This window comes from Rousettus aegyptiacus, unplaced genomic scaffold, assembly GCF_014176215.1.
Source record: "Rousettus aegyptiacus isolate mRouAeg1 unplaced genomic scaffold, mRouAeg1.p scaffold_m13_p_2, whole genome shotgun sequence".
Lineage (NCBI taxonomy): Eukaryota > Metazoa > Chordata > Mammalia > Chiroptera > Pteropodidae > Rousettus > Rousettus aegyptiacus.
The window spans coordinates 165,674,774-165,686,676 of NW_023416295.1; the positions used below are offsets into that span (position 1 = coordinate 165,674,774).

The following is an 11,903-nucleotide window of genomic DNA, read 5'->3' on the forward strand; positions in this document are numbered from 1 at the left end:
TACAAATCCTTTCTGGATTTTTAACTTCAACCCCATGCCTCAATTTCAACAAAAAAGCTTCACCAAAAATCTATCAATCAATCGATCAATCAATCAGTCTATCTATTTATTTATCCATCCATCCATCCATCCATCCATCCCACAATCCACAAAGGAACAAGAACTCTGAGTTGCAGAATGAGAGACCTGAAAATGACTGAGAATTTTCTGAAACTGCTGTAAGATACCAATCCAAGAAACTCAAAAAAAAAAAAAAAAAGAAGCAGCAGCAGCAGCTCATAAATCCCAATCCAGGTAAGAAAGAGAAGGACAGAGGATGGGGAATGGGATGAAGAGTGGGAGGAAGTAAAGATAGAAATAAAGAATATAAAAAAAAAAAAAAAGGCAGAAATATAGGGAGGGAGAGACAAGAGACGGAGTATCCACATCCAGACACATCATATTGAAACAACTCAAAACTAAAGATTAAGATATACTATATAAAGAAGCCAGAGAATGTTATACTAACTGGAGATTATAATATTATAATAAATAAAGAATATTTATTCAACTATACATGGAATATTTATGAAAACTGACCCTGTACAAGGTCATAACATTGTATTCAACAAACTTAAAGAAAATGGTATTAGTACTATATTTTGAAATAAAAAAAACCACTTTTCTAAATAATATATGGGACAAAGAACATGATAATGGATTTTAGAAAATACCTGGAACTGAACAATAATGAAGAAAATGTATCTAAAATATGCAGAATGGAAAACAAAAAAGTATTAGAAGATAAAGTATAGGCTTAAATGGTTAAAAGAGAAGTCGAAACTGAGTCAGGAAAACAGCAGAATAAATCTTTAAAAAAATAGAAAGAAGGAAATGATAAAGAGCAGAAATTAATGAAAAGAGAACACAAATACATAATAGAAACAAAACCAAATTTATTATTTGAAGAGACAATAATATAAACCTTTGACAAGATAAATTAATAGGATAAGAATAAGAAATATTAAGAATAAAAGAGGGAAAATAATCTCAGATACTACAAGGATTGAACAGAAAAATAGGACAGCATGAATAATTTTATCCAAATAAATTTGAAAATTTAGATGAAATGGGTAAATTCTTAAGTAAAACTGACTCGAGAAGAAATCAGTGGTTAAAAATCTTACAAGGAAAACATAAAACCCATCAGCTTTCGAGGTTAATTCTACCAAACATCCAAGGTATAAACAGATCTAATTTTTAGAGTATTCTAATCGCATACAGAGGATAGACAAAAAAGAAAAATTCCTCGACTCATTTTATGGGGTTAGATTTGACACCAAAATTAGACAAGGACAGCACAAAAGGAAAATTACAAGCTAATCTTACAAGAATATCATTTTAGCAAACCAAATCCAACAATATATAAAAAATATTATATAACATGATCAAGTTTTGCTTATCCTCAGAAAGTTGATTAGTTTAATACTTAAAAATCGGTTAATGTGATTCACTTCATTTATAGGATAAAGGAAAAAATCAGGACCAACTGAACATATGCAGAAAGAGTAGCCACTAAGATTCAATTTTAATTTAGCCTCAACAAACTAGGACTAGAAGGTAAATTCCTTAATGTGAAAAAGAGCGTCCATAAAAACACTTACAGAAAACATCATATTTAATATGATAAAATGTTAAAAGCTTTTATTTTAGGACTGGAAATAAGACAAGGACGCTGGCTGTCAACACTTCTATTCAAGCTAGTACAGTATAGTAATAGAAGAACAAGAGGTAAAAAGTATAAGGATGGAAAAGAAAAAAGCATGATTATTTATAGATAATATGAATATTGATACTATCTATATATAAAAAAGAAATACAGAAAAATTATTAAAATTAATAATAGGATTTAAAAGGGTTAAATCACTAAATTTCTGGAATCAATTTACACTTAATACAATTTGTGTAACTTATGCCTCTCTGATCTAAAATAAGCACACAAAGCTATTTATATCCTAGAATTTTTATTATTCTTTGCCTAATATTAGAAACCACTGTACCGTAACTCTATCAGGTTAGGCCAAAATCAAAGATAAGATGTACTTCTAGGCTTTAAAGGATTTACATATAACTAAATAAAATCTGTCCAACATGTGCTCAAAAGCATGCTGCCCCAGATCTATGTATAATGCTTTTCTGTAATCTAACAGTCAGTCTCATCTGAAATTTTTTTTCCTTCAGGAAAAAAGTAATTATGTCAATTATATCTAAATAAAACTGAAACAAATTATTTAATAAAATTTCAATTTTCATCTGTGAAAAAAATGGCAGTGGTAATGCTAAAAAATTCTTCTCCTTTTTCTTTTTTTAAAAAAAAATCTATGACCTAGCACATGTCACACAGGTCTGTCTGAAGTTTGGGCAAGGTCAAGATCTTTCCCGTACTGATATTATTACGAAAAATGATAGTCATATGCAATCTATCCATCCATCTATCCATCAAAAGTTTATTCAGATCCTACTGACATTGTTGCGGTCCCTAGGGTAAAGGTAAGAAAAAAATTAAGTGCCTGGTGTCATTAAGTTTACATGTTAGATGATGATAATGATGATAATGTGATGATGATGATGACCACGATGACAACATGATGATAACAATATCTGTGAATATTCAGAAAGTGTGTATCACATACTGCTTTAAGCATTTTACATGCATTCGCGCAACAATCCTTTGACATAGGTACTTCCTTCATCTACAAATGAGGAAATTGATGCATAAAAGGTTAAGTAATTTTCCCAAGGACATAGGAATAGACAGACAAATAGCAAAACCAGGATTTGAAACCCATTCAACCTGCCTGGCTCCAGGTTCTAAGCTCTTGAACCACTACACTGTATCTCAGTTGTAATAATTTCTATGGAGAAAACTAAAATAGGGATACTGGACAAGAGTATAATTTATTTAAAGTAGTCATAGAAGGATGTTTTTGAAATCCTACTGCCTATTCAAAATTTCCCTTTGAAAAATCTCCTCAAACCTTCTCCTCCAATGTCTCCCAATCTTAGTTAATAATGATTCCATCCTTCAAGTCACTCAGGCCAAAATGTCACCTGATTGGCCAGAATAGGATATGCTTACCTTGGGTAACAAACGACCCCCACATAAGGGGCTTGACAAAAGTTTTTCTCTTGCTCATGAGTACACTGCAGCTCTAGGCAGTCATCCCTAAGTGGTGACTACTATTCCAGCTGCTTTGATCTTGTGACTCTATAATCTGAACACAAGGGCTTCTTCGGAGCAAGGGAAAAATTAAAGCAGCATAGAGGGGCTTCCCACTGCCTCAGCCAAGTAAGCCAAGTAAGGGAGTACTTCCTTACACAATCCATTGGCCGTAACTGGTTATGCTTCTCTCTACCACATATCCTTACTTCTCTCTCTTCCATGTGTCATTGCTCTTTATCCCATGTATCTGTCCTTCCTCCCTCCTTCCTTTCCATCAGTCATTCTGGAAATACATCCATCCATCCTTTGCTTCTACCATTCAAACTTCATTCCATTCTTCCTTTTCTTTTTCCTTCTCTCCCTCCAGCCTCCTTTATAGCCTTCTGTCTATCATGCCTTCTGTACATTCAAAGTGAAGGTCTTTCCTTCCATCGGTCCTTCTTTTTCTTTATCTAGTCTTACAATTACCACCTGCAGGCTGATGACTCCCAGTTTTATATGTTCAGCCTACACTTCTACTTTGGACTCTAGATTTAGTACTGCCACTTCCTTTGCTATATTCTCTCTTGAATATCTATCCAGATTCCAACTGTTCCTATCATTTTCACCATTACCACTCTTATCCACGCCACCAATCATCTCTCCTCTAGAGAAGTATAGTAGCTTCCTAAGTGGTCTTCTTATTTCTGCCCTTTGCTTGATACTCATTTCTACCCAAAAGTCCAAGTGATTGTTTTCAAAGTTAAGGGACATCATAGTACAACCTTTGCTCAAAGAGAGAAGCAAGAGTACATGAAACACAAACTCAAAGACTGATAGGACAGAGAAACAAGAATGGACAAAAAGAGATGGAGTGGTGGATGGTAACAGAGTCGAAAAAGAGGGGAGCAGGGAGCAAAAAACAATCAAAATGCAACTTAATCCTAAGGCTTTCGCAGTTTTCACTAACAAAAAAGGGTCAGTTTAATTACTAATAAGTGAGTATGAACCAGTCATGGACCTCAAACACATTTCATATACACATGATCATAGTTAAAAATACAAAATGTCTTTATGGATAATATATAGACAACTTTTTCTATGCTTTAGGAGAAAACTATAAGAAGTGAAACTAAATGAACCCAAAGCATTATCGCACCTCTTCTTAGTAAAGAAATTCATTTAAATTCACATTAACTTTTACTCCCTTTAGAGATAATTGAGAGATAATTACTAGTAATCTAATAAAATGCAGAATTACATATTCTGAGGTACATTCTTTCATTTATACAATCAACATTTGGGCATCTACATTGGACAGACACACACACAAAAAATAAATCTAGAATTCTAGTCCTGAGAGTCTACAAGTTTAATGACAATAAGGTGTGTAAATTTATTATTATAGTAATTAATATGCTGTATTATTAAAGTCTCTATTCTTAAAGGACATATAAAAGGAAGGCAATTATGCTAAGGAAGATCTCTAAAGTTTTACAAAAATATTACTAATCTGGGTCTTTTAGTATCTATTATAGCACTTACTTGAAGTGCTATAATAGATACCTGAAGTTATCAACTTCTAAGGCTTACACTAGTATAAGGCCATGTAATTTATACCTCCTCAATCCTCAAATCACATAAAAATATTTTCAATCTAGGACTTTTACTATTCCATGCATATTTTTAGAAATCACTGCAATGTGATACTATAAGGATAGATAAAAAATCATGTTTAAAATCTACTTCTACGCTTTATAGGATTAAAATGGAACTAAATAAAATCTGTTCGACATACTTACAAAAGCAAATAACAGCTACACATACTGATTTTCTGATATTCCCACCAGAAAATTCTCTTCTCCTAATAATGCTAATTTTGCTCTAGATAAAATTCAAGTTTTTCGGAAGTTTCACAGTGGCAAGACTGTGAAACAAAACAAGACAAGACAAAACAAAACAAAACAAAACAAATGCCGGGGAAAAAGACTATAAAGATGAAAGCACCCAGACCTGGTTTCTAAACATCCTTCTCTGATAAGAAGAACCAGGGTTCTACAAAGAAGTGGCTGATTCCAGGGCTGAGAAAGGAAAATACAAGACGAGCTGGAGCCACAAAGGAAGAGCTCCAGAGAAATAAGATGGGTGCTTGTCAAAACATGGATGGGTGCCAAAGCTGGAACAATTTAAACAACAAAATAAACAGTGACAGTAATAGATTATAACTCAAAGAATAAAACAAGTATTCTTGAGCCCATATTTTTATAAATAAATTATTGAATAATTAAATAAATGGAGGGAAAGGTATAACTCCTCATTACAGAAGAATTCCAACTAATAAATATAGAAAGAATGAAAAAAGTATGATTAGAATAGCACATAGTAATTTCTTCAAGCAAGGTCCACTAAATCAAGGACAAAGGTGCCTCTCCCTAAATCAGAATAATATAATTCTTGGTGAGTCCTCTAGGCCTTGGAGGGTCCAATACCCAGCTTTCAAGATGCACAGTTATTTCTTCTGCCCGTTTCCAAGTCTTTGACAATTTTTCTGCATACTATCATACTGTCAAAGCTCATCCTAACCTGCCTTCTTTAGCACCATTAAGAAAATTCTTGCCACCTTTGGTTTCCATGACACAGCACTCTCTGGGCTCCTCTTCTACCTTTCTGATTGATTCTCCTCAGTCTCCTTTACCAATGAGTTCCTTTTCATCTTAAATACAGTACTGACCAAGGTTTTGATGGGTCTTATTCTATCCACTATCATCAGTCATACTTCACCTATTAATTATATAGGAATTACTCCCACATCCACAGCTCTAAAGTTCATGATCCCCAAACCTGAACTTCTATTTTCGCCATTTCCCAAGTTGATATCTTAGCAGTACCTTGGATTCATCAATGACCTAACCTTTCCTACCTGCGTTCTTATATGACAGGCATCTGCTGTTTTAAGGCATTCATTTCACTTTAGTTACTTCAGTCCAGTCGAGCTGATCCCACCCGTAAGACACACAACTCCAGTTCAGACAACCAGAGGTTCACAACGATTGGTTCAGAAACTGGCCCAAATGGAGCCAATAAAGTGCTATAGACTTTTGTTGAGACTTCTGGGGCATACATATGCTTTTTACCTGCTATTGTTATTGCTATATTTTACCACCAGAGGACAGCCTGTCTGAAAAGCAAATCCAGTGTTAAGTGAAGTTTGGAGATGCAAAGTAAGGGATTTGGTCCTAGAGATGTCTTCTGGGCATAGCATCAACTCATGTCTGCGGTCAATTTTCCTTGGATTGTTCAATTACACTTGCCAATAAACTGTCTTTTTGCTTACATCTGTTTGAGGCAGGCAGTCACCTAGAGTACTAAACCAAAAGAGTACTAAGCAACACCTCCTGTCTTTCATGTGTCATATAATTCAGTTATATGAGCCTCCTCACCAGTACCCAAATACTGTGCCTTCCCTCATTTCATGTCCTCAGTCTCGAATTTTCTTCCCTCCTCCTAAAATTCCCTTTCCTTCATTATCTGTTTATTAAGATCCATCTCATACTTCAAAGTTCCGCTCAAATGCCTCAGGGAAGTAATCCTCCAAGGCTGGAAAAAGAAGCAGAATATCAAATTACATAGGCTTTTTGAACTTTAACCTAATGGTAAGGAAATGTCATTGAAGGATTTTAAATAGTAAAGGACATGATCGGATTTGCTAAAGCCGATGTTAAAAGATCACTCCAGGTGCTGTGTAGGGAATGGATCAGAGATAGGTAAGGGGGTACAATGATTTGTAAACTACTCAAGTAATCTAGGCAAAATGAATGGTGATATGGGCTAAACTGGCAATGAAGATAGAAAAATGTATTTCTCTGATTATTTTCTAAATAAATTCCTCTGTATACTGTAAATTCCCTAAGGACAGAAAAATTATCTGTTGACTATAACTTTTATTTACAGAAATTAACAAAGTGATTAGCACACAGCAGGCACTCGAATATTTATTGAATAAATGAATATATAATTAACAATCTAATCTATAATTAAGCAACTGGGCAAATGGTGGTATTATTAATAAAAATAGGAAACACGGAAAACTCAGTTTAGGTTTTTGTCTTTGAGAGAGGGGTAAGGGAGAAGATGATCTATTTTGAAAAAGTCAAGTTTAAGCTAATATAACACATTTGAATAGACAGGAAATCTATATATTGTGGGTATGTATCTGGGGATCAGGACAGAAATATGGGATGAAGATACTGATTTGTGAATTCTGGGCAAAAAAAAATGGTAACTGACTTTACAAAGACAGATGAGAATGTCTAGCAATGATATAAAATGAAGAAGGTGGAGATCACATACCTAAGAGGCATTTAAGGGTTGAACAGAAAAAGAGAAGTCAAGGAAGAAAACTAGTAGGTCTGGGAGAAAAACAAACATAGGAGGGCCCTCTAAAAGAAGCAGAGAGAAGAAAAGGAAGGTATGGTCGAACATAGTAAAAAGTCAAGGAATGAAAGTTTAAAAGTATTCTTTAGATGAAAACAGTTTTGGTGGAGTATGTGGGGGGGGGGGAATGACACTAGTTTGGAGCGGGTTCAAGGTTGAGTGTAAGATAAAGAAATGAAGTCTGCCAGTATTAGAAATTTTGTTTATGAAGTCTCATGACAAAGGAACTAAGAAACATAGTTGCAGGAGAGGAACCCAGTCAAGGGTAGGTTCTGTTTCTCTGCTTTTTTGCTTTTTTTTTTTTTTAATAGAGCTTGGACTTAAAACATGTTTAAATGTTGATTGGCAGCAACCTAAAAAGAGGTTAAAGAAAAAGTGAAAGAGAATAATAAAAAATTAGTTTCACTATGTATACCTATCAAAACATCATGTTGTATACCTTGAATACTGTATATATAAATTAGTTTGTCGATTATACCTCAATAAAGCTGGAACAAATATGAGCGAAGTTTTTTAAATGTAGTATAAAAAGATTGGTTTTGAATAGAGGAACCAATATGTCTTCCACAGAAATCATTCAGTAGCAGGACAGAATGGGTCAGTATGTAGGTACAAATTACTAGATGTTCCTTCTCAATCTCCTATGCTGGTTCTTCCATAGCTCCACAAGTTCTACATATTAGAGTACCCAAGGACCTCTTCTCTTTTCTATCTATACTAGCTTCCTTAATTTAAAAGTTCCCATTTAGTTTCACAGCTCCACTAGAATGTAGCTTCAACAGGTTGTGATTTTTTTTTTTTTAAGCTATTTCATTTATGCTGAATGCCTGGCACCTAAAACAGTGACTGGCATGCATCAGATGCATGACAAATACATGTTCAATGAATGAATGAATGAATGAATGGCTTTAAAATATTAACTATAAATTGATGACTCTCTAATTTATATCTTCTGCCTGGCTTTCTATCCTGAACTCCAACTGCCTATCTCCACTTGGATGTGTAACAAACATCTCAAACTTAATCAAGTTCAAAAGACAACTCCAATCACCTCCCAAATGACTTTCCTGACTTCACTTTCTTAGCAAAGTGTAGCTCCATCCTTCTAGTTCTTTAAGTCAAAAATTTTGAAATCATTCCTAATTCCTCTCTTTCTCTCACACCACATATTCAATCTATCAACAAATACTGGGAATTCTTTCTTCAAAATATATTCAGAATTTTTTGACTATTTCTCCCCAAATCCACCACAATCATGGTCCAAGAGATTACCACCTCCCATCTGGATGAATGCAACAGCCTTCTAAGTGGTCTTCCTGCTTTTTGTCCACCTGTACCCCTCCAATTCAGTCTGTTCTCACAGCCAGAGAAAATTTTTTCAAACTTAAGTCAGATCATGTCACTTCTCTGTTCATAATCCTGCAATTATTCTCACTTCACTCTGAGTAAAAGCCCAAATCTTGGCAACCGTCCATTAAGCTCTACTCAATCTGGCCCTGTTACATCTCTGACCTCATATACTACTTTTCCTCTCACTTAATCTGCTCCAGTCATATTGGCTTCTTCTGCTGTTTCTTCCAAAGATTAAGTACTTTTCCAACCTCAGGGTCTTTGCCTTTATTTTCCCTCTGCCTGGGATGCCTTCCCCCTAGACATCCGCAATCCACATTTGCTTTATCATCTTGTTCAACTGCCACCTTCTCCTGAGTTTTTCCCAACCACCACATTTAAAATTAAGACTCTCATCCCATGCCCCTTGTACTCTTTGTCCTCTTTTTCTGCTCTGTATTTCTCTACAGCATTTATCACCACCAAATACTAGATATCTTACTTTCTGGGACATACGCTCGAAAAGAACAAGAATTTTTGTCTGTTCGCTCCCCCCAGCCCCACCCCTGGGCCCCCGCTATACCCCTGGTGTTTAAAACAGTGCCTGGTATGAAGCAGAACGCTTTCATCTCCACCAGGGGGCTTAACGAGCATCTGGCCTGGTATTTCAGGAAAAGATCATCAAACTTCTCTAAGATTTCTTCCACTACTCTGATCCCTAGAAGGATTATACTTTGCCTAGAAAGAAAAACTGTGCTTTGTCCAGTCGGCCACAAGGAGGAGTTGAGAGGCACAGCTAAGCAAAGAAAAAAAGAAAAAAAAAAAACAAAAAAAACAGATAACGTTTCCCTTGCTTTTCCCACGGCAACCTCAAGGTGGGAGAAAACTGGACTGGAAGGCAATTGTACTGAATGAATGATTTTCTCCATACTATGATTTACTGAGACATATACACACACGTAAACATTAAAAACCACAATCCTTCGAATGCCATAAAGAGGCCAAGGAAATCAACCCACGGAACACTGAGACATGGGAGGGTGTTTCGTTAATTCCACCACTAAGAACTCCCCATAAATCCAGGGGGAAGAGTTCCCATTAGTGCGGACACGTAATTCACACACGGAGGCCAAGGGGTTCCAGGCTGCCGGCACTTTCTAGCCAAAGGACTATGAAGTCCATTCTATTTCATACTTAAAGCTTCTACAATTCTTAAAACAGCCGACGCATGGCGGTCCCAGGTCTAAGTTCTCGGACTGATCCGATCGCACGTCAAGTCCTGATTTATTAAACACGGAAATCGATGTCCCCCAGGATTTTGACTTACCGCCACCTGTTGATGCCCACATTGGAGGAGCCGGCGAACCAGGGGTCGAGGATGTAGACGCAGCGGATGGTGTCGGCGCCCTGAATGCACTCCTTCAGGGCGGGGTTGTCGTGAAGCCGGAGCCCCTTTCGGAACCAGTGCACTGCGTTCACCCCCATCCCGGGGTCGCGGCGGGCAGCCGGTCACCGCCGACTTCCTCCACGGAGAAATTCAAAGAACGAGGGTTCGGCTCATACCCGCCACCTCGGCTTCCAGGAGAATCGCCGCGCCCAAGGAGTGAGGACAGGGCGGCAGATGGGGGAAAGGAAAAAATGAGTCCGAGGAGGCGACCCGAAAGGGAGAGGGCGCTGGAGGCGCAGCTGGAAGGATGAATGGAGGTTGCCCAGTCGGCGGAGTCCGGTTGTGACGCCCTTTAGGAGCCAGAGCCCGCCGCGATCGCCTGGACGAGACGCATAACTTAGAGGCCCTCGGACCCTAAGAGGGTGAGCAAGTTCCAGCAGTCGGAGCCGACACGACAGCCGGAGCCGGCACCCGCAGCCCCAGGAGGTTCGTCACGGAAACCTCGCCCCACCGAGGCGGCCCCCGAGAAGAAAGCGGCCCGCCCGAGGCGAGCCACCGAGAGGGATGAGCGAGGATTCAGCCACCGAGGGCCACGATGCCTCTCGGCCCTGAGACAGGCGTGCGGACGGAGCACGGAGCACGCAGGCGACGGTCGAGGCCGCTGGACGGTTGCCGGCCGGTGACCGATCCGAGGCGGCCCGGGTGACTCCACCGCCACCGCCGCGTCAGCTGCTTCGGCCCCGCCTCCGGCTCCTCATTGGAGGGCTCGCTCACCACGTGACCACCGGCACCTCACGTTTCTGAAGTGTGTTTACTACAGCGTCTCTAACGGGTGAGTGTGCTCGTGCTTCAGTCGCTTCTGGGGGGAAGCAGCCCCTAGATCTCAAAACCACTGATCCTCGCCCAGACACTAGGCTCTCTGTTCCTGCTCCTTTTCTCGGCGGACTGGTCATGGTTGCCTGGAAGCGGCCCCAGTGATCACAGGCCCCACGTGAGGGAGTGCTTAACCCCGCCTCCGGGGGCCGTGAGCGTTCACCATTGGCTGAGGTTCGCCAAGACCCGGATGAGCACGGGGATGCGGGGAGCTCGCGAGCGCGCGCTTTGCTCGGGGAGGCGCGCGTGCGCTCTCGCTGCAATCCAGAGGGAAGTAGGGCGGGGCCGGCGGGCGGGAGCGCGCTCGGGGCTCTGCTGTGGGGTCTCCCGAAGGCCTGAAGGAGAGGCCTGGTTTCCACCGAGGGTCAGTGAGGCACCCGGCGGAGAGTGAGGGCAGGATGGAGTTGAAGAAGCGTAGGCGGCTCCACGACGACTTTGGTCCCAAACCATGTTCTTCAATCCAGCTTTGTGCAAAGAACCCTAATTTCGAGTGTGTGGAGCTGGCTCCCCTCCCCGTCTTTGGGACCTCTTGACGCTGTACCCTTGGACAGTGCTCTTGGGAATAGAGGTAATTAGCAAGGCAGGTGTCAAGCATTCCTAGAGTTCTTGTAATTCCCTAATACTAGCGATATGTCATCAGTATGTCAGCCCTAATCTCTTAAATTTAGTGCAGTTTACCGGGCTCTTCCTGGTGGGGCC

The 11,903-nt window shown here is 39.3% G+C and overlaps 1 protein-coding gene across 1 annotated transcript in view; it reads right to left on the reverse strand.

The window, feature by feature from the left end:
- Nucleotides 1-11,219, reverse strand: part of CRY1 (cryptochrome circadian regulator 1) — a 44,032-nt gene extending 32,813 nt beyond the window's left edge. The window contains exon 1 of the mRNA XM_016148063.2: nucleotides 10,272-11,219. Coding sequence (XP_016003549.1) covers nucleotides 10,272-10,429 — 158 coding nt within the window. The 5' untranslated portion in view covers nucleotides 10,430-11,219. The remainder of the gene's footprint in view (nucleotides 1-10,271) is intronic.
- Between the last annotated feature and the right edge of the window lie 684 nt (nucleotides 11,220-11,903).